We start from the raw sequence: 21,212 nt of genomic DNA on the forward strand, positions 1-21,212 counted from the left end.
CAGGGAAGACCCCCCTCAATTATAGACCTGTATTATTGATAAGTGTAATAGCCAAAATATTGGAAAAAATAATTATAACTAAATTAGTAGAACATCTGGAGAAAACTATATAAGAGATAATATGGTTTTTGGTCTGGAAGATCCTGTGTAACAAATTTACTCAGTTTCTATGATCAAGCCACAGATTTTACAGGAAAGAGATGGTTGGGTTGACTGCATCTTTCCGGAACTAAAGCAAAAAATGGTTTTCGACATAGTTCTACATGAGAGGTTGTTCTGGAAACTGGAACATATTGGAGGAGTGGCTTCTAACATGGATGAAAAAGGTTGACAGAAAATAAGGGCAGTAATGAGAGGCAATGTGGCATTTCTCCAGACCGATACGAGGGGAGTACCACAGGGTTCAGTTCTTGCACCGGATATTTTTATTGTCTAAATAAACGATCTACCACATGAAATACAGAATTATATGAACATGTTTGCTGATTATGTTAAGATAACAGGCAAGATAAGAAACTTATATGATTGTCATGCCCTTCAAGAAGATCTGGACAAAATAAGTATATGGAGCACCACTTGTCAAATTGAATTTAATGTGAATAAATGCCATGTTATGGAATGTTGAATAGAACATAAATCCCACATAACCAGTAAATTATGTGAGAAATCTTTAATGAATTCGGATAAAGAAAGAGATCTAGGGGTGGTTCTAAATAGAAAACTGTCACCTGAGGACCACATACAGAACATCATGCTAGAAGCCTATGCTACACTTTCTAACTTCAGAATTGCTTTTAAATATATATGGATGGTGATATACTAAATAAATTGTTCACAACTTTTGTTAGACCAAAGCTGGAATATGCAGCGATTGTATGGTGCCAATATCTTGAACAAAACACATCATCAAACTGGAAAAGGTGCAAAGACATGCAACTAAATGACCCCCAGAACTGAAGGACAAGAGCTACAAGGAGAGAGGTTAGAGGCATTAAATATGCCAAAGCTAGAAGATAGAAGAAGAAAAGGCAATATGATCACTACGTACAAAATAGTAACGGGAATCAGTAAAATTGATAGGGAAGAATTTCCGAGATCTGGAACTTTAAGAACAAGACGTCAAAGATTTAAACCTAACTAAACAGAGCTGCCAAAGAAATGTAGGAAAATTCACATTTGTAAAGAGAGTGGTAGACGGTTTGAATAAGTTAGGTGAGAATGTGGAGGAGGCTAAAAGCATTATATGACAGAGTGCTGGGAAGACGGGACACCAGGAGCATAGCTCTCATCCTGTAGCCACACGTAGGTAATTACATGAAACAGGTGCACAGTGCAGGGGTTAACAGTTATCTGAAGGTGGGATTGTGGGCACACAATACAGGTACAGTAATACAGTACAGTACTGTACTGTGTGCGACATGCAAGAATTCTCACAAATAGTGCTCTATGTTGTACAGTAATTTACTCTTCTAATCCTCTAAATAAATGATTATAGAACACTATACTTAAAGATATCCAAGATGAACTTAAAATATTTTGTCAGTGGAATCAAAACTTAAAATATAAGTATTGCTACTGTGTACATATAATTTTGTAGTTTTTAATTTGGTGTAGCAGAGAGTCCAGCACTGTGACTAGTACTGCTTGAGGGACCACCTCTTGATCTTCTCTAGTTGAGGGTTCCATCTTGTCTCGGCTGCTTGGTCTAGATACTGGAGTTCCCTCATGTCTGTCCACATACACCTGTTTCATGCTCTTAATTACCATCTTCACATAATATTCTTTAGCCAGCATAAAGTGTGTATAAAGAACTGCAATTTTCTCATTCTCCATTACATAAATTTTGTAAAAATCTACATTGGTAACATAGTAGTTTACCTTAATCTTGACCATTACCAATACACAAAGTTCAGCCTCTGCTAGCAACCCATTCTCTGGGTTGCTAGCCATCAGTCATCTGTTTGCTAATCACTCCACAACATTATTCAATCAACTTTTCACCATCTTAAAGCATTCTATGGATTTCATAGCCGAAGCCTTCATCAATTTCATTTTGATTACATCTCTAGGATACAGACTTGTTCATTTTATTCCATGACTTCTCCAAGTGCAAAGCAGACTTCTTTACCTTACAGCAAGACTTATTAAAGTTTATAAATAGCTTTTTTGTTACTTAATTCTCTTAAGTGTTCTTTCCTTTTGTTTTCATTATGATCATCAACCGTTATCTTGTCCATTAGTTTCTCTCTATACAACCTCGTAGCATCATTAATAGCACCTTGATCCATAAGTTTGATCAAGGTTAAAAAAAATGGATATAGAGTTGAGCCAGCCTATCAAGACAACTTGGTGAAGCAGATACGATATTCTTGGCCATCATGATTCAATTCCATTAACCAATTCATTCCAGTCCTATGATTCATTTGATCACATTTACAGTGTATGTATATTATACCATATGTATGCATCATAAAAATGTTAGTATGCTAAGAAGTAAGATCACAAAACACATGGAATCAGTGTCTACATAACCCTGGACAACATGGATTCAGAAGAGAGTACTTCTGACCCCCTCACAATTGCTAGACCATTATGACATGACCTTAGACGCCATGGAAGACAAGCAAAACCCTGAAGACACAGATTTCACAAAAGCTTTTGACAAATGTGACTATGGAGGTATTGCATATAAAATGTGAACAACAAAAACTACAGTACAATACTGGCAAAGTACGGAAACGGCTCTTTGATTTCCTATCAAGGAGAACCCAGACCGTAATAGTCAACGAAACAAAATCGATCATTCACTGTGAAAACCTCAGTCCTCCCTCCCCCCCAAAGTATTGTGCCTGTTTCAGTACTTTTCTCATCCTTGTATCAGACACAAAGATACAAACTACAGTGCTGTATCATCATCTGCAGATGACACTAGGATTTTCATGAGAGTGGACAATATAGAGAACACAATAAACCTTAATCTGATGTTAATCAGTCATTCATTAGGCCACAGAAAATAACATGTTTAGTGCAGATCATTTCCAGCTATTATGCTATGGAAAAACAAAATGTCAAAATGGAAACCACATACAAAATGCCATCAAACCATACTATTGAAAGGAGAAACACCATAAAAGCTTTGGGAATAATATTGTCGGAGACCTTCCTTTTGAAGAACATAGTAAATAAGCTGTCACTTCAAGAAAAATGACAAGTGGGGCAACAAGAATCTTTCAAACAAGAAATACTGTACCAATGATATTTTTCAAGACACTAGTGCTCTCTTGAGTGGAATATTGGTGCACACTGACAGCCCCAGTCAAAGCCGGAGAAAATGCTGTCCTGGAGTATGTACTAAGGTCTTTTATGGCCGGAATGCATTCAATAAAGCAAGTAAATTATTGGGACTGCTTAAAAATTGTGTATATATTTTCTAATAGTGCAAATGAGATACAAAAAATTTACACTTGGAAAATTTTAGAGGGACTGGTTGCAAATCTGCACAGAAGAAACTCCACATAGCGCAAATACACCTTCGCACGCAGAAACGCACCTTCGCAAATAGAGTGGTAGACGGTTGGAACAAGTTAAGTGAGAAGGTGGTGGAGGCCAAGACCGTCAGTAGTTTCAAAGCGTTATATGACAAAGAGTGCTGGGAAGACGGGACACCACGAGCGTAGCTCTCATCCTGTAACTACACTTAGGTAATTACACTTAGGTAATTACATAAACCCAGGAGCCAGGGCAGGATGTGCATAATAAACCCATAATAACCCATCCTCCTGTTTAGGTAGAACTTACAGTAACAATAAGAAATATTGAACATATATTGACATAAAAGCCAATTACAAAGTAGAAATCTGTACTGTACTATTAAATTTGGACAGACAAGAAAAGTTTCGTACTGACGTTGCTAAGAAAATTTAATTAACCTAACCTTCTTAGGCCCATTGCAGTTTACCAGTCTTATCTTTCAATGATGGCTGGGGTGATATGTTGGATGCTTCATTTTGTTCTCAAAGATGACTCGGTGTAACCTGGTGTTAGCTGTTAATAGTTAATTGGATTTGTTTGATCTATAGTGCCTAACCAATGTCCAATCGTCTATTGTCGCTGTATCTGTCTATTATTTTAGTGTTGTTTATCTGGATATCTCTGGTGATATCTGGTTATGTGTAGAGACTATGTTCCTTGATAGGGCCTTGCTGTTTGTAGATTGGCAGACACCTTGAAAGAGATCTTGTTGTCTTGCCTATATAAGGAGATTGTTGGGCTATTATATATTTATATATAATATATATATATATATATATATATATTATATATATATATATATATATATATTATATATATATATATATATATATATATTATATATATTATATATATATATATATATATATATATATATATATATATATATATAATAATAATAATAATAATAATAATAATAGCACTTTAGCTATTCAGCATAAAGAAGGCACGCTTGGGTATGTATGTATGTACTGTATGTTGTACCTAGTAGCAAGAATGCACTACTTGGCCTACTATGCAAGGCCCGATTTGCCTAATAGGCCAAGTGAATTATTTTATTTTCATAAAATTGTTTCCAATTGGTATATTATTATTATTATTATTATTATTATTATTATTATTATTATTATTATTTTATATATATTTACTTATATTAGGTTAGGTAGGGTAGGTTAGGTTCGGTCATATATCTACGTTAGTTTAACTTCAATGAAAAGAAATACTTATACATAATGAAATGGATAGCTTTATCATTTCTTAAGAAAAAATTTAAAAATATATATAAAATCAGGAAAACTTGGCTTATTAGGCAAATATATCTAAAACTCGTATATGGCCCGATCGAATCATTCGCTTGCTATTGGAAGCCTGGACCAGAATGTGGTTCACTATGAGGTGAGGGAAGCAGAGAATCAAAGATAACCTACTAAAACTGGTAAAATACACACAACAAAACAAGCAACTGCTTGCAGGAAATGACTGTCACTAGATGGTAGCCCACGTCACTCAGGGTTTTAGCCAGCTTGCTTCCTCAGTGTTGGTCCAACTCTATAGTCTTTACTAGGCCCGTCATTGCTCCTTGCTTTTGGCTAAGTATTGCTAGCTTTTCTTAGGAACATTTGCTTTGCTAGAGGGGCCATTGCTTTATTTCAACATGACTGAGCTTATGGTAGTACACACAGTGTGTGCTCAACATTACATTTTCCTCTGGTTGTGGCTGAGGTCACTTCTTGTCTCCCTATATCCTACCTTCCTATTGTGTTGTGCCTACATCTGTGAGCATTAGATGCCTTGCACTTTAGCTGAAGGCATGCTTTGGTTGCAGATGTTGCTTCTCATGGTTAGTTGTTGCTTGTGCCTTCGTTTGCTGAGTGTTCGAGGTTGAGGTTTGGTGTTCCTTTGCCCAGACACTTTGTCCACGTCTCCTGTATGCCTACATGTATGTGTGATGGTATGGGTGACCAGTATTCCTCATTCCTGTGGGGGATTATTATCTTTAGAGTTTTCATCCAGGTTGTTATGATTTTTTTTGACTGGTGCTTGCAGTTTTCTGGGATGAGATTTTGTGTTTTTAGATTCTAATGGCCATTCCTGTTGGCTGCCTATTTGGCTGCAGGCCCTGGCTTTATATTATAGGGTTTGGCCACCCTTGTATACAGTGGGTGGTGCAGTTCATGATTCCCTGATGTTTATGAAGAGGTTTACAAGCATCTCATTTTAAACACTTGTCTAATGACTTCATCTTTCTTCTGGATGGTAAATCTAGCATCCAAACAGTTCAGCTAGCCTCGGCTTACTCAGTGTTTCGGTCTCCATCATTCGGTCGGGCTTCTTCACAGTATGGTGCTACAATCCTGTAGGTACCAGCTGATGTACTGGAGTTGGGGCTTCCTTCTCTGGGGAATATGACAGGGTTTAGTGGACTTACTCCCAGAATTTATTTTCCTGTTAATTTGGGATAGCCCCAGGAATTTGGCATTCCGGGGTTCTGAGGCATCCCTGACTGCTGTTTGGTTTCCTTTTGTTGAGGCCCTGGGCTCTGATGGGGGATGTAGGTTCCTTTTCAGAGCCTTCCTCTGTGGTAGGTGGTGCTCACAGGACATTGGGGTATTTTGTTCCATAGAGCACACTTTTCTCACCTGTGGCCTTCTCATTCATTCTTGGCAAAGATGACAACTTATGCCTTCCTAAGGGGTCTTTTAGCCAGGGAAGCATCATACTCTGTTCTGTAGCCACAGTGCAGTACTTTTAGGATTGGGCTTTTGTTTGCTAATCCTGTGTTTACTTACCTTGTTCCGAGGTCTGCTATTTCCTTTTCATCCGCAAGATGGTTCAGTTCAGTCAGCTGACTGTATTCAAGCTCTCATGATTAGCAGATGTTTTTATTGTGCATGTACTTGTTTTATTGTTATGTACTTTCTGGTGGGGTTTTCCAAGGTCCCGTGGTTGATCTTTGATCTACTGCTTCCCTCGGCTCAGAGTGAGCCAGATTCTAATCCTGGCTCTCGGTAGGTAATGGTTGGGTCTCAGAGACCTGGTACAATATTAGCTTTCTCTTTATTTAACTATATTGTTGGTCCATTACTTACATTTTAGTTTAGAATTACTACAGGTCATGCTGAATTGAAGTACATCTGAAATGCGATGTGTAGGGGTGATTACAAATATAGAATCTTAAAAAATATATAAATGTGTTTTGTGTTAATTTTAGATGTAACATTATTTCATCAGTGTGTGCTATACGCACGTAAAAGGTTTGAGAATCCAGCAGAAGTTACTGGAGAGGATCTACAAGGATTCTTCTTACAATTCACACTCAACCAGCCCTACATAGCCTATGTTAGAGTTTATCTGCTCTTATTGCTGTGTGTTCAGAACTTGTAATTCCTTAATTCCTTGGAACATGTCCACTCTCAGGGATTCAAATTACAGTATACTTCTCGCTGGATAGCATAACGTCTTTATGAACAAAGCTTGTCTAGAAAACATTTTTTCTTTGCCATTTTCTTAGGTGAATGGACATGTCATCAAGCAATTATTTATAACCAATTTTACCATATAAGATTTTATTATAAATCTTCAATATTGTAGGATTACCAACCGTTTGTGCAAATATATGTTCAGCATACAGCACTATGAATCATAGGTGTTTGTCATATAATACAAATCTGTTTTCATATTGGTGTCCCTCTCAGTTAAGCATATTCTTTTCCTCTAGAATGCACCTACATTTTATATTCTTGAAATATTTCTATTGACTACTTAACATTATTTAAATTTCTAACATTTACTGTACTTCAAATATATATTAATGTATGTTGATTATTTGCACGACATCTTTCGACCCAGCATATTCTTTCTGCACTCCCATTATTATTGTTAACCTTACAAATTCAATATCTGCTCTGATCTGTTAACATGTTTACATGTTAACAGTTAACATCTGTTAACATGTTACCATTCTGCATAAAACGCTGCTCATACTAGTGGCTTTACAAGAATGTGAACACATCGTGCTATGTATTCTCATAAACCCAATGGAACTTCTTGTATACAGTATATATAAATAAATAAATGTTAAGAATCCATAATTTTCGAGGGTATGGGGTTACAGTTACACAAGAGAATACCACACTGTCATACATGGCTCATCCTTGTTATCTTTGGGGCTACAGCATAATAAATGACTGGATTTTTAATACTTTGGATTTTATTAGCTAAATATATGAACAAAGTTTACTACCCAAATCCTTTCAACTTCTTAATTTTATTACCTATTACATTTTATTTCTTTTTCCAGCCCCATCCCCCTTTTTCTGGGAATAGCCCCTTGTGGGCCTTGTGACTCCCTGAAGCACTGGGAAGCCACTGGGGTTTACCAAGAAACTGGCATTTCATTACATTCAACATTATTTTTTTTTTTTACAGAAACTTTGTTATCAGTGTTATGTTCCCTTCCTCATTCCCTGTAAATATTCACCATTTCTGTATCTCCACCATTTTTTATTTTCACTCCACTTCCATATGAGATTGTGCTTTTGTCATGGGGTTCTGGCACTGTGTGGTAGTTAACTGGGGTTTGGAGGATGGGGGGGGGGGGGGGCACGGGTTTCCTGGATTGAGGGGGGTAGGGTGGGCATTGGATTGTGGGCAGGAAGTTCCTGGGTTGGGAAGGGCAGGGTGGGCATTGAATGGGGTACAGGGTGGGTTTCTGTGGGGAGGGGAGGGTATCTGTAGGGTCGAAGTCCTAAGGGCCCAAACTGAGGCAGAAACAAATGGGCAGACTTTCTTGCACCTCATGCGCCTGTTCACTGAGCAGTAAATAGGTACACACCTGAGAGTTAAAACAGTTGCTACTAGCTGCATACTGGAGGTTATATGTATGCATGAGTAATTTCCCAAATATAGTTACAGGATGAGGGCTAAGCATGTGGTATCCTGTCTTCCCTTATTCTTTTTATAGCCCGTCTCATTTTGACGTATACTTTACCCAAGGCAAAAAACTGATGTAGAAGAAAATGGCCGTCTCTCGTGAAATTGACAATGATGTCCCATTTTCTGTTTGTGTGTCCTCTGGTTGGTTAGGTTAGGGCATCTTAGTATGACAGTTTCTTGATGTTGGGAATGCTCATGAGAAAAGGCTGCTTTGTCATATGCCTGAGACTAATGACAGTTTTGGCATCCACCACCTTCTCACTTAACATATTCCAACTGTCTACCACTGTTTGCAAAATTGGAATTCTAATGTTTCGTCACAAGCTTTGCTTCCTTAGCTAAAGTCTATGACCTCTTGTTCTTGAAGTTGTAGGGTTCAAGAATTCTTTAATTTTGTCGATTCCTGTTACTACCTGTATTTTATATGTAGTTATCATATTGCCTCTTTTTCTTCTACCTTCTAGCTTGGCGTATTTAATTAATGCCTCTAGCCTTTCCTTGTAGTTCTTGTTTTCAGTCCTGGAATCATTTAGTTGCATGTCTCTGCATCTTTTCCAGTTGATGTGTTTTTTAAGATGTGAGCACCATACAACTGCTGCATATTCCAATTTTGGTCTCACAAAAGTTGTGAATAATTTATTTACTATTTTGCCATCCACATATTTAAAAGCAATTCTGAAGCTAGAAAGTGTGTAATTACCTAAGTGTAGTTACAGGATGAGAGCTACACTCTTGGTGTCCTGTCTTCCCAGCACTCTCATATAACGCTTTGAAACTACTGACGGTTTTGGCCTCCACCACTTTCTCACTTGTTCCAAGTGTCTCCCAAGCTGCGCAAGAAATAGTTCTAATATTTTTTTCGGCACCTTTGTTTCCTTGGCTTGAGTTTGAGTGTGTGTGCATTTTATTTATTTATTTAATTTGTTTTTGCAAAATGTATTTGTTTGCATTCTACATCATTGTAAGTTTATAATATTCATGTTACTGTCCATAAAAATGTCTTCATTGTACTATATATTATGACCATTTCCTTCATCTCTCTCATTAAGCCCTTGTACATGGTGTTGAAGGCATATTACCCTTACTCTTGTATTCACCTAGTTGTGCTTGCGGGGGTTGAGCTCTGCTCATTCGGCCCCGCCTCTCGACTGTCAATCAATCAACTGTTACTACTTACTATCAACTGTTCTTGTGTACATGCTAAGATGACTTGAGCACCATCTCCTGCACTTTCTTGCTCAATGCCACTATAATACTTTTAAAGAAATAAACTAGATTTCACTGGTGCCTGTACAAATAATTACCTCACAATTGGGTGACTGGAGCTGGAGACTGGAAAATCTAAATTATTATAGCAGTGAAATGTACTGTAGTGTATTCTGAAAAATGGGATATACTATAATGACTTTACAAACAAATAATTCATACTATTTAGGTTTTATAATTTCCTGATGAACTGATCAGCTAAAATGTACATACTGTACTGAATATGCAAAAATTTTCAGGCAACGTTGATTTAAACAAATTAAATTTCAGATCGTTTTTCATTAAAATATCAGTGCCAAGAGCTACTTAGTTGAGGATGCAGCAATTCAGAATTTTAATGTCCCTGAGGACATGTCCCTCTTGTTTTAATATCCCTCTTGATATTTATATTTACTTGTATATGAAGTACAGTTATACAGTACTGTATACATTTCATAGACTGCCTCTCAATGCATTATATTTCAAAACACTTTAGCTCCAAATAAAAGCTAAAGAAAACTGAATACAAGCATTGCTTTGTAAAGACTGTTGTTGACTTACTGGTTCATCGAGATTCAGAATTGACGCATCTTGTTTAGCCAAGCTTGGACTGATGTTGTGCATTTACAGAATTTAACTGTCATTCTTCTTTTCAATGTTTATGTTCCATAAACATCCTCTTCCTCTATGTAACTTTAAAGTTTGTAAGTAACAGTTTTATACCAATCATATACAGTCTGCAATATTGTATACCAGTATTGGTATATGCTGTATTTTAGCAATACAGTACTGTAATAGTGAAAGCTAAAAAAAATATATATATTTATATATATTTATATATATTTATATATATATAAAGTATATATATTTATATATATAAATATATATGATAGCATAAAGTTCAGAGATAATTTATATAAAATTCTGTTATGAAAAATATTGAAAATTGTACTAATTTCTGTTGTATTATTTTCTTTGAGGCCATACAGAACTGTGAAATTGAAATGCAGTAGCACTGCTTGGCTATGGGGCTAGGCATTCAGATCCCAAATTGTAATGTGGATAACAAAGGTTTTTGTTATAATACATTATTCTTTGTCAGTGTTCAAATGGACATCTCATGTGTGCGGGATGCTTCACCCATCTTCTTGCCGATGCCCGCATTCGGGACGAGACAGCCACATGCCCCAACTGTCGTGTGGAAATATCTCGTTCCCTCGCCACAAGGAATTTGGGTAAGAATTTTTCTGGTCATTCTGGATCCAGAAATTGCCCAAAGGATCATCATTGTCTGGAATGTTAAAAATAAAGGGTTTACAGTTTGAAATTTGATGTTTTTATTATTCTTCCATATACTGTACATACACATACTTTAATTATTTTTTATATAAAATTTAAATAGAGTAGAGTAGGGCCTACTGTATTCTGTTGTACAGTAGACCCTATTGTACCAAGCAAAAATCTGGTTACTGTAACAAGATGTAATTTCCCAAAATTTGGGCATTTAAGTTAAAGGCATTGATTGTCAGCAAGTGTTGCTTTTAGTTAAAATTTTTGAGGTATGATTATGTAATTATTCTTGCATAAGGTATTTTAAAATTGATATTATATTACTATATCATTATACATAAGTATGGATGATACAAGTGCCTGTGTTTTCTGAGCAAGGCCCCCTCGGTTGCATCCTAGAAGAGCCGTGGGTCTACCCAGGTCACTGCCAACATACCAGTCTCTGGTTGAGTTTGAGACCCACTGTAATGAGGCATTTTTCACTTGGGTTTGTCATACCGTTTAATTTCGTGTACAGTATATGGTTTCTGGCAGAGGGTTTTGACTTGTAAACATTGAACCCGGTTCATGGACCTTGGCTCCTTCCTTGTTTGTTCCAACTTTCCCTTGATTTTATTGGAGGCATCTGTATGAAGGCAGATGATGTCTGGTCAGAGGATGGATTTGAAGTGGCCAGTTGAGTCTTCACAGAATCAGAGGTTGTTTACCCTTCATCCCGGTTTGAGGTTTAGGCTTTGTTGGTGCCTTCTCGGTGCATTTTGTCTTGCAGGAGGGATTGAACATGTCTCCTCGGTGCATTTTATCCTGCAGGAGGGTTTGAACATATCTGGGATAAATAATAACATCGATAAACTGGGAGGCTTTCTCCCAGTTTGTTGATGTTATTATTTAATTCTTCGCATGGTTATTTCTGGAGTGTTGTATGCTGCTGACAGTTTTCTTGTATTAATTCATAATTCATTGTGTCGGGGGACAGGAAGCCACAGTATATTCATACACGTTAGGCTTATATTGAGATATGCATTTGCTGCTATCGACATTTTTTTTTTTTTTTTTTTAGTAAAGTAGTTATCCTCTGTCTTTTATTATAGCCCTATTTTGGTTTAGGCTTGATTTGTTCTCCCATCTCTTCACCATCCTCTGTGCCAAGTTGTGACTTTGTACTAGTGTCTTTTCAAGCCTGTTTTAATAATGCTCTCTCAATTCCTGTGATCTAAGCCAGTCCATTACCTTTCATTACCTGGTCAACCCACTAGTGTGTTGGGATGGCTGTCATCTGTGTAATTACTCTTGTGCATCATGGAGAGTTCCCCCAGGGTACCAACTGAAGGGGTCAAGTTCAAAAGTTAGGGCATTGCATGAAACTAAATGCACTTCTCTGAGCGGTCCTCGGCTGCTCTGTTATTGCTCCCTGGGTCTCATCATCCTTGAATGTGTGTTGGTGGACTAGGGGCCAGATTCACAAAGCAGTTACACAAGCACTTACGAACTTGTAAATTTTTTCTCAAAATTTGGCGGCTTTGTTTACAATTATTAAACAGTTAATGAGCTCCGAAGCCCTAGGAGGCTGTTTATAACAATAATAACAACAGTTGATTGGGAAGTTTTCATTCTTGTAAACTGTTTAATAAATGTAACCAAAGCTGTCAAAAACTGAGGAAAGATGTACACGTTCGTAAGTACTTGCGTAACTGCTTTGTGAATCTGGCCCTAGGATTAGTGTGAGGGATGCCACCCCTACCAATCATTTTGTTCTGGCTAGTGCTATATAATATAGTATGGTGGTTTGCTAGTTATGTAATTTCCGAAGAACAATGGCGATTCTTTCAGTTTCAGTGATCTTTTAAAGGGGCCATTGAAGGTTTGATCAATTTTGTCAGTGTCACAGTGAGGTGGTGTATCAAGGTATGCTCTCCACTCTCTCTACCCCCTGAACTATGTGATGATAGCATTCAAAACATTCCTTTTCATTGTGGGACTTAAAGCTGACCAGAGCCTGGCATGTATGGAGTGACCTGAATTGCTGCATGCATGACCTTGTTAGGGGACTACTCTGCATGACCACTCTGAAAAGGGTTTCATCTCGCTCAATACGATGTTTTTGTATTGTTCATGGTGTTAATTCGGTACCTTTTGTTTTAACAACTGCTGTGAAGTTCAGTTTAGGTATTGTTTCAAAGTCTTGTCCTCCTTATCACTGGTACACCTTTGTTATCATCATCATAATCCTCAGTCATTATTGGATAAGTGGAATATTTAATGCACTGAACTGAGTCTACTACTGTCCATAGTTTAATATTGTCCATTCATGATTGCCTAATCTGCCTTACTTTATGACAAGGGAATGAATGAAATCTTGTACACATGGAGTCTTTGAGAAGTGTGTGTGTACGATGTGCCAGTCAGATGCCATTTATCATGATTTCGTCTTTAGAATGAGATCTATGCTTGGGGTCAGCTATTATCGTTTTCAAGCATCTATTTCCAAAGATGATTTCCCTCCATATCTTTGTTTTGAGTCACTCCTAAATGTGTGAACCATGTTCTGAGTCACTTCTGGCTGTGTGAACCATGTTCTGAGTCACTTCTGGCTGTGTGAACCATGTTCTGAGTCACTTCTGGCTGTGTGAACCATGTTCTGAGTCACTTCTGGCTGTGTGAACCATGTTCTGAGTCACTTCTGGCTGTGTGAACCATGTTCTGAGTCACTCCTAAATGTGTGAACCATGTTCTGAGTCACTTCTGGCTGTGTGAACCATGTTCTGAGTCACTTCTGGCTGTGTGAACCATGTTCTGAGTCACTCCTAAATGTGTGAACCATGTTCTGAGTCACTTCTGGCTGTGTGAACCATGTTCTGAGTCACTTTTGGCTGTGTGAACCATGTTCTGAGTCACTTCTGGCTGTGTGAACCATGTTCTGAGTCACTTCTGGCTGTGTGAACCATGTTCTGAGTCACTCCTAAATGTGTGAACCATGTTCTGAGTCACTTCTGGCTGTGTGAACCATGTTCTGAGTCACTTCTGGCTGTGTGAACCATGTTCTGAGTCACTCCTAAATGTGTGAACCATGTTCTGAGTCACTTCTGGCTGTGTGAACCATGTTCTGAGTCACTTCTGGCTGTGTGAACCATGTTCTGAGTCACTTCTGGCTGTGTGAACCATGTTCTGAGTCACTTTTGGCTGTGTGAACCATGTTCTGAGTCATTCCTCAACCCATCCTCAGACCAAGTCCATTCCATCCAGCTGTTGACCCCAAAGACACATTCATCAATTTTAACATGCTATTCATTCAAAATAGGAATTCTCAAATATAAATTAATATTGTTAAATATTAGCATACTGTACATATTTAGGCACTGGTTAGGTTATGTTTAGTTTTTTTTGGTCAATTATTTGTATTTATAGTACAGGGGGTGAAATATTTACAGCATTGTGGTTCGAACAAAAGTCGTCAGTGAAGCACTTGTTCTGGAAATGTTTGAACATCATCAGTTGTCAGTTGTGTGTAAACAGTTTTTCATTTATTTATAAGCTGAAGGTTTGTTAGGTGCATGGAATCACTTTTGGCCTTTGTTTATGAGGACGGGCTGCACTCCTAGCTGAATGAACCATATTCTGAGTCTTTCCTAGCTATGTGAACCAAGTTCTGTGAAAAAAGTTCAAAGACCCACTTAGGCATGTGAAACAAGTTCTGAGTCACTGTTAGCTATCTGAACAAAGTTCTGTAGCTGTCATTTTTTTTTTATATAATGTTTACATTGCCTTGACTGCTGGGGTTACCTTTATATTTTAGGTATGAACTCTGTTTTATGCCATGTTGGTCTCCTCAGTATTTTCCCAATTTGCAAAGGTTGATACGGTAGAAAGAATTTTTGTCCAATTATTATTTATTTCTTTGCTTTTTTGTGTGCTTATCTTCTCTTTGAGACTCCTTGTTTTATCAAGATTACTAGCTAGAACTGCCACAGAACTAAAGGGTTGCAGAGCCTTGTTGGCATCACTTTGCCCAAAGTATGCAGCTGGCTTTCTTACACTTGATTTGCTGCTGTGATGCTCCTTCCTTGCTTCTGGTATACTGTAATTGGTTCAAGAAAGATTTGAAATGTTTAGGTGACAAATTTACAGCTGTCTAATGACTCCCTGTCGTACTGCTACACACACAAGATGGATATGTATATTTTTTAAGTCTCTCTCTATAGACAGTATTTTGTACTGACATGATGCTTAAAAGTTTCTTTTTAATCTCTTCTATTTGTTGAGATGGGATAACATATTTGATGACCTCTGTATTTCTCAGGTAGTTCATATAAATACAACTTGCTGGATGTGTGTTGAGTTTGTCCTTAATCCTATTTATTATGGGGCTATAGTGCTTTCTGCCTGATACTGCTGTTTTTTCCTCACAGTGGAAAAAGGGACACATTAATAAGAATAGTATTTGACTTTGCTAGCAGAATAAGCTGCCAATTCTTTAGTTCGTGACCTGTCAGATTTGTGACTGAGAATCTGTGATTAGGCCGGTTATGTTAATTAAATTTGATCATTCCAATCATATTACAAATATTATATTAATCTATAATCACATTTGCTTTTTCAGCCTTCAGTGTATCATGTACTGTATTTATTTCTCTACCTTTTTCATTTGTTTGGGTACTATTTTTCCTTAAGTGCCAATGTTATTAAAACGGTTGCATTTTTCACAGCATTCAAATCATCTTGCTACTGCTTATATAATTGAATGCATATTTTTTGTTTTAGCAAGCTGTTCTTAAGACTAATTGGTCAGGGATGTGTGTGTTTCTTGTGCCTTACCAAGTCCATCAGTTGATAATTAAAAATTGAATTATATCTATATCTGTTATTAATTACTAGGCTATTATTCTTTTGTAGCGGTAGAAAAGGCTGTGTCAGAACTGCCAGCAGAGTGTCAGTTTTGTGGGCAGAAGTATCCTCGGAATTCCCTTGATCGCCATGAAGTTGAACTTTGTGAGGAAAGGTAAGAAATTGTTTGTTACTAATTTTAATTATTACGTACTATACAGTATTTCCCATTCATTTGTTATTGTACCTCACCTCACTCCACCATTCTCTCCTGCCTATTTATGTCCAATACTTGACCTGTTAAATCACTCCTTCTGAAGATGTATTAATATACGAAAGTACCTAAGGAAATTCCTGTTTCAATTTTCCTCCATGGTCTGACACTGTCATACTATACAGTAGTGTATTATTCCAGTTAATCAGTTATTAAAGTCATTAAATCTTAATAATTCCTTGGTGTGACTAGAGAACTCAGGGTGTTTTCATGTATAATTACAGTATGGTAAATGCAAATGAATAAATATAAATGTAATTATTACTTCTGGCCTGAATGGGTGTCAATAAATGGAATGCAATAATGTAGTCATGCAAGCTGCCTCCAGTTACAATTTCAAGGCAGCCCGAGTCTGCAATAACACACTCAAATGTTAGATTTCAAAAAGTCAGCAGGTACAACAAGGGTAGTAGGAGGACATAAAGAGCTAGACGTGACCACCTTACAGTTACTGTTGGGGGTTTACATCACTTGTATATAATTCCATGAATATGTACATAAACCATGAACATGTACATGAACCATGAACATGTACATGAACCATGAACATGTACACCAACCATGAACATGTACACCAACCATGAACATGTACACCAATCATGAACATGAACTATGAACATGAACCATGAACAGTACAGAAATACATGAACCATGAATCATATCATGAATATGATGAACCTAATTAAATATCATCATCCTCCTCAGCAGCAAGTGTAAGATAATGAAGATTGGGAGACTGAAGACCAGAAAGAATGTAAACAATAAGACAGACGCTTATAAAAACCGCAAAGAGACGAAGACATGGGAATGGACATAATTCCAGCAATGACACCAGAGGTGCACTCAAATTGGATAACATTAATAACATACTGCGTGGAAAGTGGCAAATAATAGAACTTCATTAAAAGCTTAAATGAGGACTAAATTAAATAAAAACATAAATATGGCCATTTCTTGGTTTGGGTGATTTTCAATCTCCTGCCTCACTCTAAAAAGGGGGGGGGGGGGGGCTAGGATCTGGTTTGTGGTCCCTGGTAGGCTTATTTATGACACTTAAGGGCCTTGCATGATTGTAACTGGGTGGAGCTTACCAGACAGCAAGCATTAATGAAGCATTAATGAGCCACCAAAGAGCCATTAGAAACAGGCATTTCATTATCCCTTCATGCTGATGTAGCTGAATTTAATTAATTTCAATTCAGCTGAGGTGAATTTAAATTCTGTTGTATGTAAAGATACCACTTATTTGTTAGCTTAAGGATCTGCTCGAAACATTTCGTGCTAGTGGCTTTGCACCAATGTTCCACTGAATTACCAACTTATGTACTTTCACAACCCATTGTACCTTCTTGTATATGTATATAAATAAATAAAATACATACATATTACAGTAATTTTTTGCATAAAAAAAATTGTACAGTACTTCAGTGTATAGTACATTAAAATATAGCACATGAAACATTTCATCCTTTAAAATTTGCTATTAATATTCCACGCTATTTGGGCAAGTGAAAATCTTAAACCCATGGTTGCTGTTCCTAACGTTAAGAAATTTAATAAAATCGATTCCCAGATGATTTTAATTTCCCAATATTTTTATTACAGGAGACCTTGTTTATTTTCTTACAAATTTTATAAATTTGACTCGAGTTAAATTACATTCATATAATATGAATATTTACATAATAAGTGTGTATGTTGCAGACCAGTGCATTGCCAGTATAATGTTCTTGGGTGTGGGTGGCGAGGTCCACATCACGATGTTACCAGTCACGAGCAGCAGTGTCAGCACCCCTCGCACACGGGGGAACAGGTCGGCATGCACGCACTCCTCTACTTATTTTCAACACAACACATATTCAATATGCTGTGTCACTAGTCTTTGAAATTCACATATTCAGTTTAATTTCGACAGAGTAAATATGGAAGTACTGGACATTATTCATCTATACATTTTTGTTAATATACAGCTTTGTTTAATATCTGAAATAATTACTGTACATGATTAAACATGTAGGATTTATACGTTACTGTACATAAATTAAGATTCAAATGAAGTTGGTAACTTTATCTTACAGTATTACTAAAGCAAAACTTATTAGATAATTGCTAATCATGTGCATCTGTAATGGGGCTGAACCCACTAATGCTCTATACTATTCAGGTTTTCTCACACCTGCAAAGACAGGCGGAGACTGCAGAGGAGGCCTCCAAGACTTTCAATCAAATTATGTCAGTACTTTCATTTGAAAAGATCACATTTAATGGTGAGAACCAGTTATCCAGGATAGTTTCATATGGAAACCATATTTTATATAGTAACTTTTCATTGTATTATAAGTGTGCTTGTGCTTTGTTGGATGATGAAGAAATATTTATATGTTTCTGTCTTTGGAATGTATTAATATGGGTGAGCAAATGTGAATATATAAATGATTACTACATGTGCTGCATTGCATTGTGTGTTGTGTTGCATCATGTTATATGTTGTATTGTGTATTACATTGTATGAGCTTGTGATGTGATCTGTTGTGTTGTTGGGTATGCATATTGTGCATTAAAGTGTGTAATTACCTAAGTGTAGAGTGTAGTTACAGGATGAGAGCTACGCTCGTGGTGTCTCCTCTTCCCAGTACTCTTTGTCGTATAACGCTGTGAAACTACTGACCGTTTTGGCCTCGACCACCTTCTCGTTTGTTCCAATGGTCTGCCACTGATAGCAAAAGAAAATTTTGTAATATTTTTGGCACCTTGGTTTCCTTAGCTTGAATCTGTGTCGTCTTGTTCTTGAAGTTGCTGGTTTCAGGAATTCCTCTTTGTCAATTTGGTTGATTCCTGATAATATTTGTAAGTGGTGATCATATCATCTCTTTTTTTTTCTTCTATCTTCCAGCTTTTTCACGTGTGTCTGTGTTTGTTTGCATTTGTTTGGGTGTCTGTCTGCATGTATGTGTAAGTGGGCATGTGTGTGCATGCATGCACATGTGTATTAGCATGTATGTATAATAAATGTATACATATTTTAAATACATTATAAATGTTCAATTTTATCACATCGATCCTTTGAAAACAAGACTTAAACTAGTTGTCAAAGAGTTTTTGTTAAAAGAAAGATTAATCACTGAAAAGTAAACTACTTTATTTTTTCCAATATACAGTATATTACTTTTCAAATTGTAAGGGAAGTGGTACTATCAGGAGAAAGTGCCAAACTATTACGACTATATAGCACTTGGAAGGGATTAGGATAAGGGTACTATCAGGAGAAAGAGCCAAGCCATTACGACTATATAGCACTTGGAAGGGATCAGGATAAGGATTTGGGATGGGATTTTGTCCCGATTTTGGCACACTTTATGTTGTATGTGTAGTTTGTAGTGTAGTTTAGTGTAGTTTGTAGTGAAGTTTAGTGTAGTTTGATTTAGATTACTTGTACACCTGTTGAGTTCGACCATTATTGTAATGATTTCTATAAGTTGTTATGAACATAGTTTCTGATTCATAATTTGACAAAATGTAATTTTATTAAGTCACTGATAAATGTATCTTCTAAATCTAAATCTTGCATATACAGTATATAATTTATAGACATTATATGTTTTTATTATGACTCGTGTAAATAATTTACTGTAAACTTTTGTAACGTACCCAACTATAAATGTACAAACATTTATAAATAGTTAGTTTTTTAAATTGTTATATATTTAGTATCATCAAATTCAACATTGCTTCTCTTTCAATACGTTACTATTCTTTATATGTCTTCAGGAGTACTAAAGTTGTCCCTGGTTTCTAAATTGTATTTTTATAATGCAATACAGTTTAACTTTGACAACAATATCTTGTAATTTATGTTTTCTCAAAAGATTTGCAGCTGAAACCTTACCGGACAGATGAATTTATCCATAAGCTGTTCTACGAGACAAGCCGGTTCTCGGCTTTAGGCTACCAGTGGGTGATAAAGGCACGCCTCAATGACAACCAAAAGGATCCTCACCTTACATGTAACAGATTTATTACGTACCAGGTAACTAGATAACAGTCCTTTAGTATCTGTTATTTAACTTTTTGTTGTAAAAAATTATAGAAAACCTATACTTTTTTTTTTAAACGCTGTAATGTGTTTAACCTCTTTGACAGGTTCTTATCAACTTTTTTCTTAACCATGACAGGCATCTTTGTAAATGGTCTTAAGTTATGCAGCCTCGAGAATGAAGACAGTGGAGAATTCCCAATCTGCTGCCAAATGATAAATTTGCTATAAAACAAAAGGGCAAATTATGAAACAGAATCCCCTTGCCATCTGAATAATTAGGAATGATAATTATTCAGATGGAGTCACAATAACATGGTTGAAAAGTTGACACCCAACCCACAAATCTGAAATTGACACACTGACATGTTTCGGTTTGTCCTGGACCATTATGAAGTCATGTAATGAAAAACAAAAGTGGTTTTTGTGCAATTGACCACTTTGTTGCGATTGATTTTCATTTCACAGCACATTAATTAAATATTCGAACCTACTTAACAAACATGATCTGACTTAGCTGTAGCCTCTCTAGGATCTTCTTTCTGCTATTAATGTTATGTTACTAGATTTTGTACATTATTTTTCTTACTTTTTCTTGATTATCTTATTCCTTTTCTTCTTCTTTTCTCCATTCCTTGCTTGTAACCTTTCCTATATTTTACCCATTTTTCTTAATGCCTGCCTGAGTTGCATCCTTGTTGTCTGTTGGTAGGGCCTCGCAGGCACTTCCCAAGTTGCTTATTCCTCTCCTTTGGGAGGTAGTGCCAGACATCTGTTTTGTTATTGGGCTGTTCTGATCCATACCTTAGATTTGACTTGATCTTTGTCCCTTTGTCCTCCCTTTTGTCCTTCACCCCCCTTTTTTGCCTCTAATTTTCCAAGGATCTATATCGGTTCTTCAAATATCTTCGGTTCTTTCAGCATCGCTTATGTTTTGAGGGAAGGTTCTTTCGTTGTTCACTCCTTTGACAGTGCTGTTGAGGAATGTCTGCCTCATTTTACCAATTCTTGATCCCATGATGTGAGGGTCATCTGGGTGATATCCCCGGTCCTGCAGTGGTGGTCCTCGACCCCTCCTTTGGT

The 21,212-nt window shown here is 36.8% G+C and overlaps 2 protein-coding genes across 3 annotated transcripts in view; one reads left to right on the plus strand and one right to left on the minus strand.

The window, feature by feature from the left end:
* The window catches only part of LOC123774030 (uncharacterized), an 85,846-nt gene that overhangs the window by 35,953 nt on the left and 28,681 nt on the right, over positions 1-21,212 (minus strand). The gene's annotated exons all lie outside the window — the stretch shown is intronic.
* The window catches only part of LOC123774035 (zinc finger TRAF-type-containing protein 1 homolog), a 31,295-nt gene that overhangs the window by 5,562 nt on the left and 4,521 nt on the right, over positions 1-21,212 (plus strand). For both annotated transcript variants that reach the window (XM_045768148.2, XM_045768155.2), the window contains exons 2-6: positions 10,814-10,946; positions 15,892-15,997; positions 17,801-17,909; positions 18,261-18,363; positions 19,963-20,123. In XM_045768148.2, the coding sequence (XP_045624104.1) occupies positions 10,814-10,946; positions 15,892-15,997; positions 17,801-17,909; positions 18,261-18,363; positions 19,963-20,123 (612 nt within the window). The remainder of the gene's footprint in view (positions 1-10,813; positions 10,947-15,891; positions 15,998-17,800; positions 17,910-18,260; positions 18,364-19,962; positions 20,124-21,212) is intronic.

This window comes from Procambarus clarkii, chromosome 10, assembly GCF_040958095.1.
Source record: "Procambarus clarkii isolate CNS0578487 chromosome 10, FALCON_Pclarkii_2.0, whole genome shotgun sequence".
NCBI classification, from domain to species: Eukaryota; Metazoa; Arthropoda; class Malacostraca; order Decapoda; family Cambaridae; genus Procambarus; species Procambarus clarkii.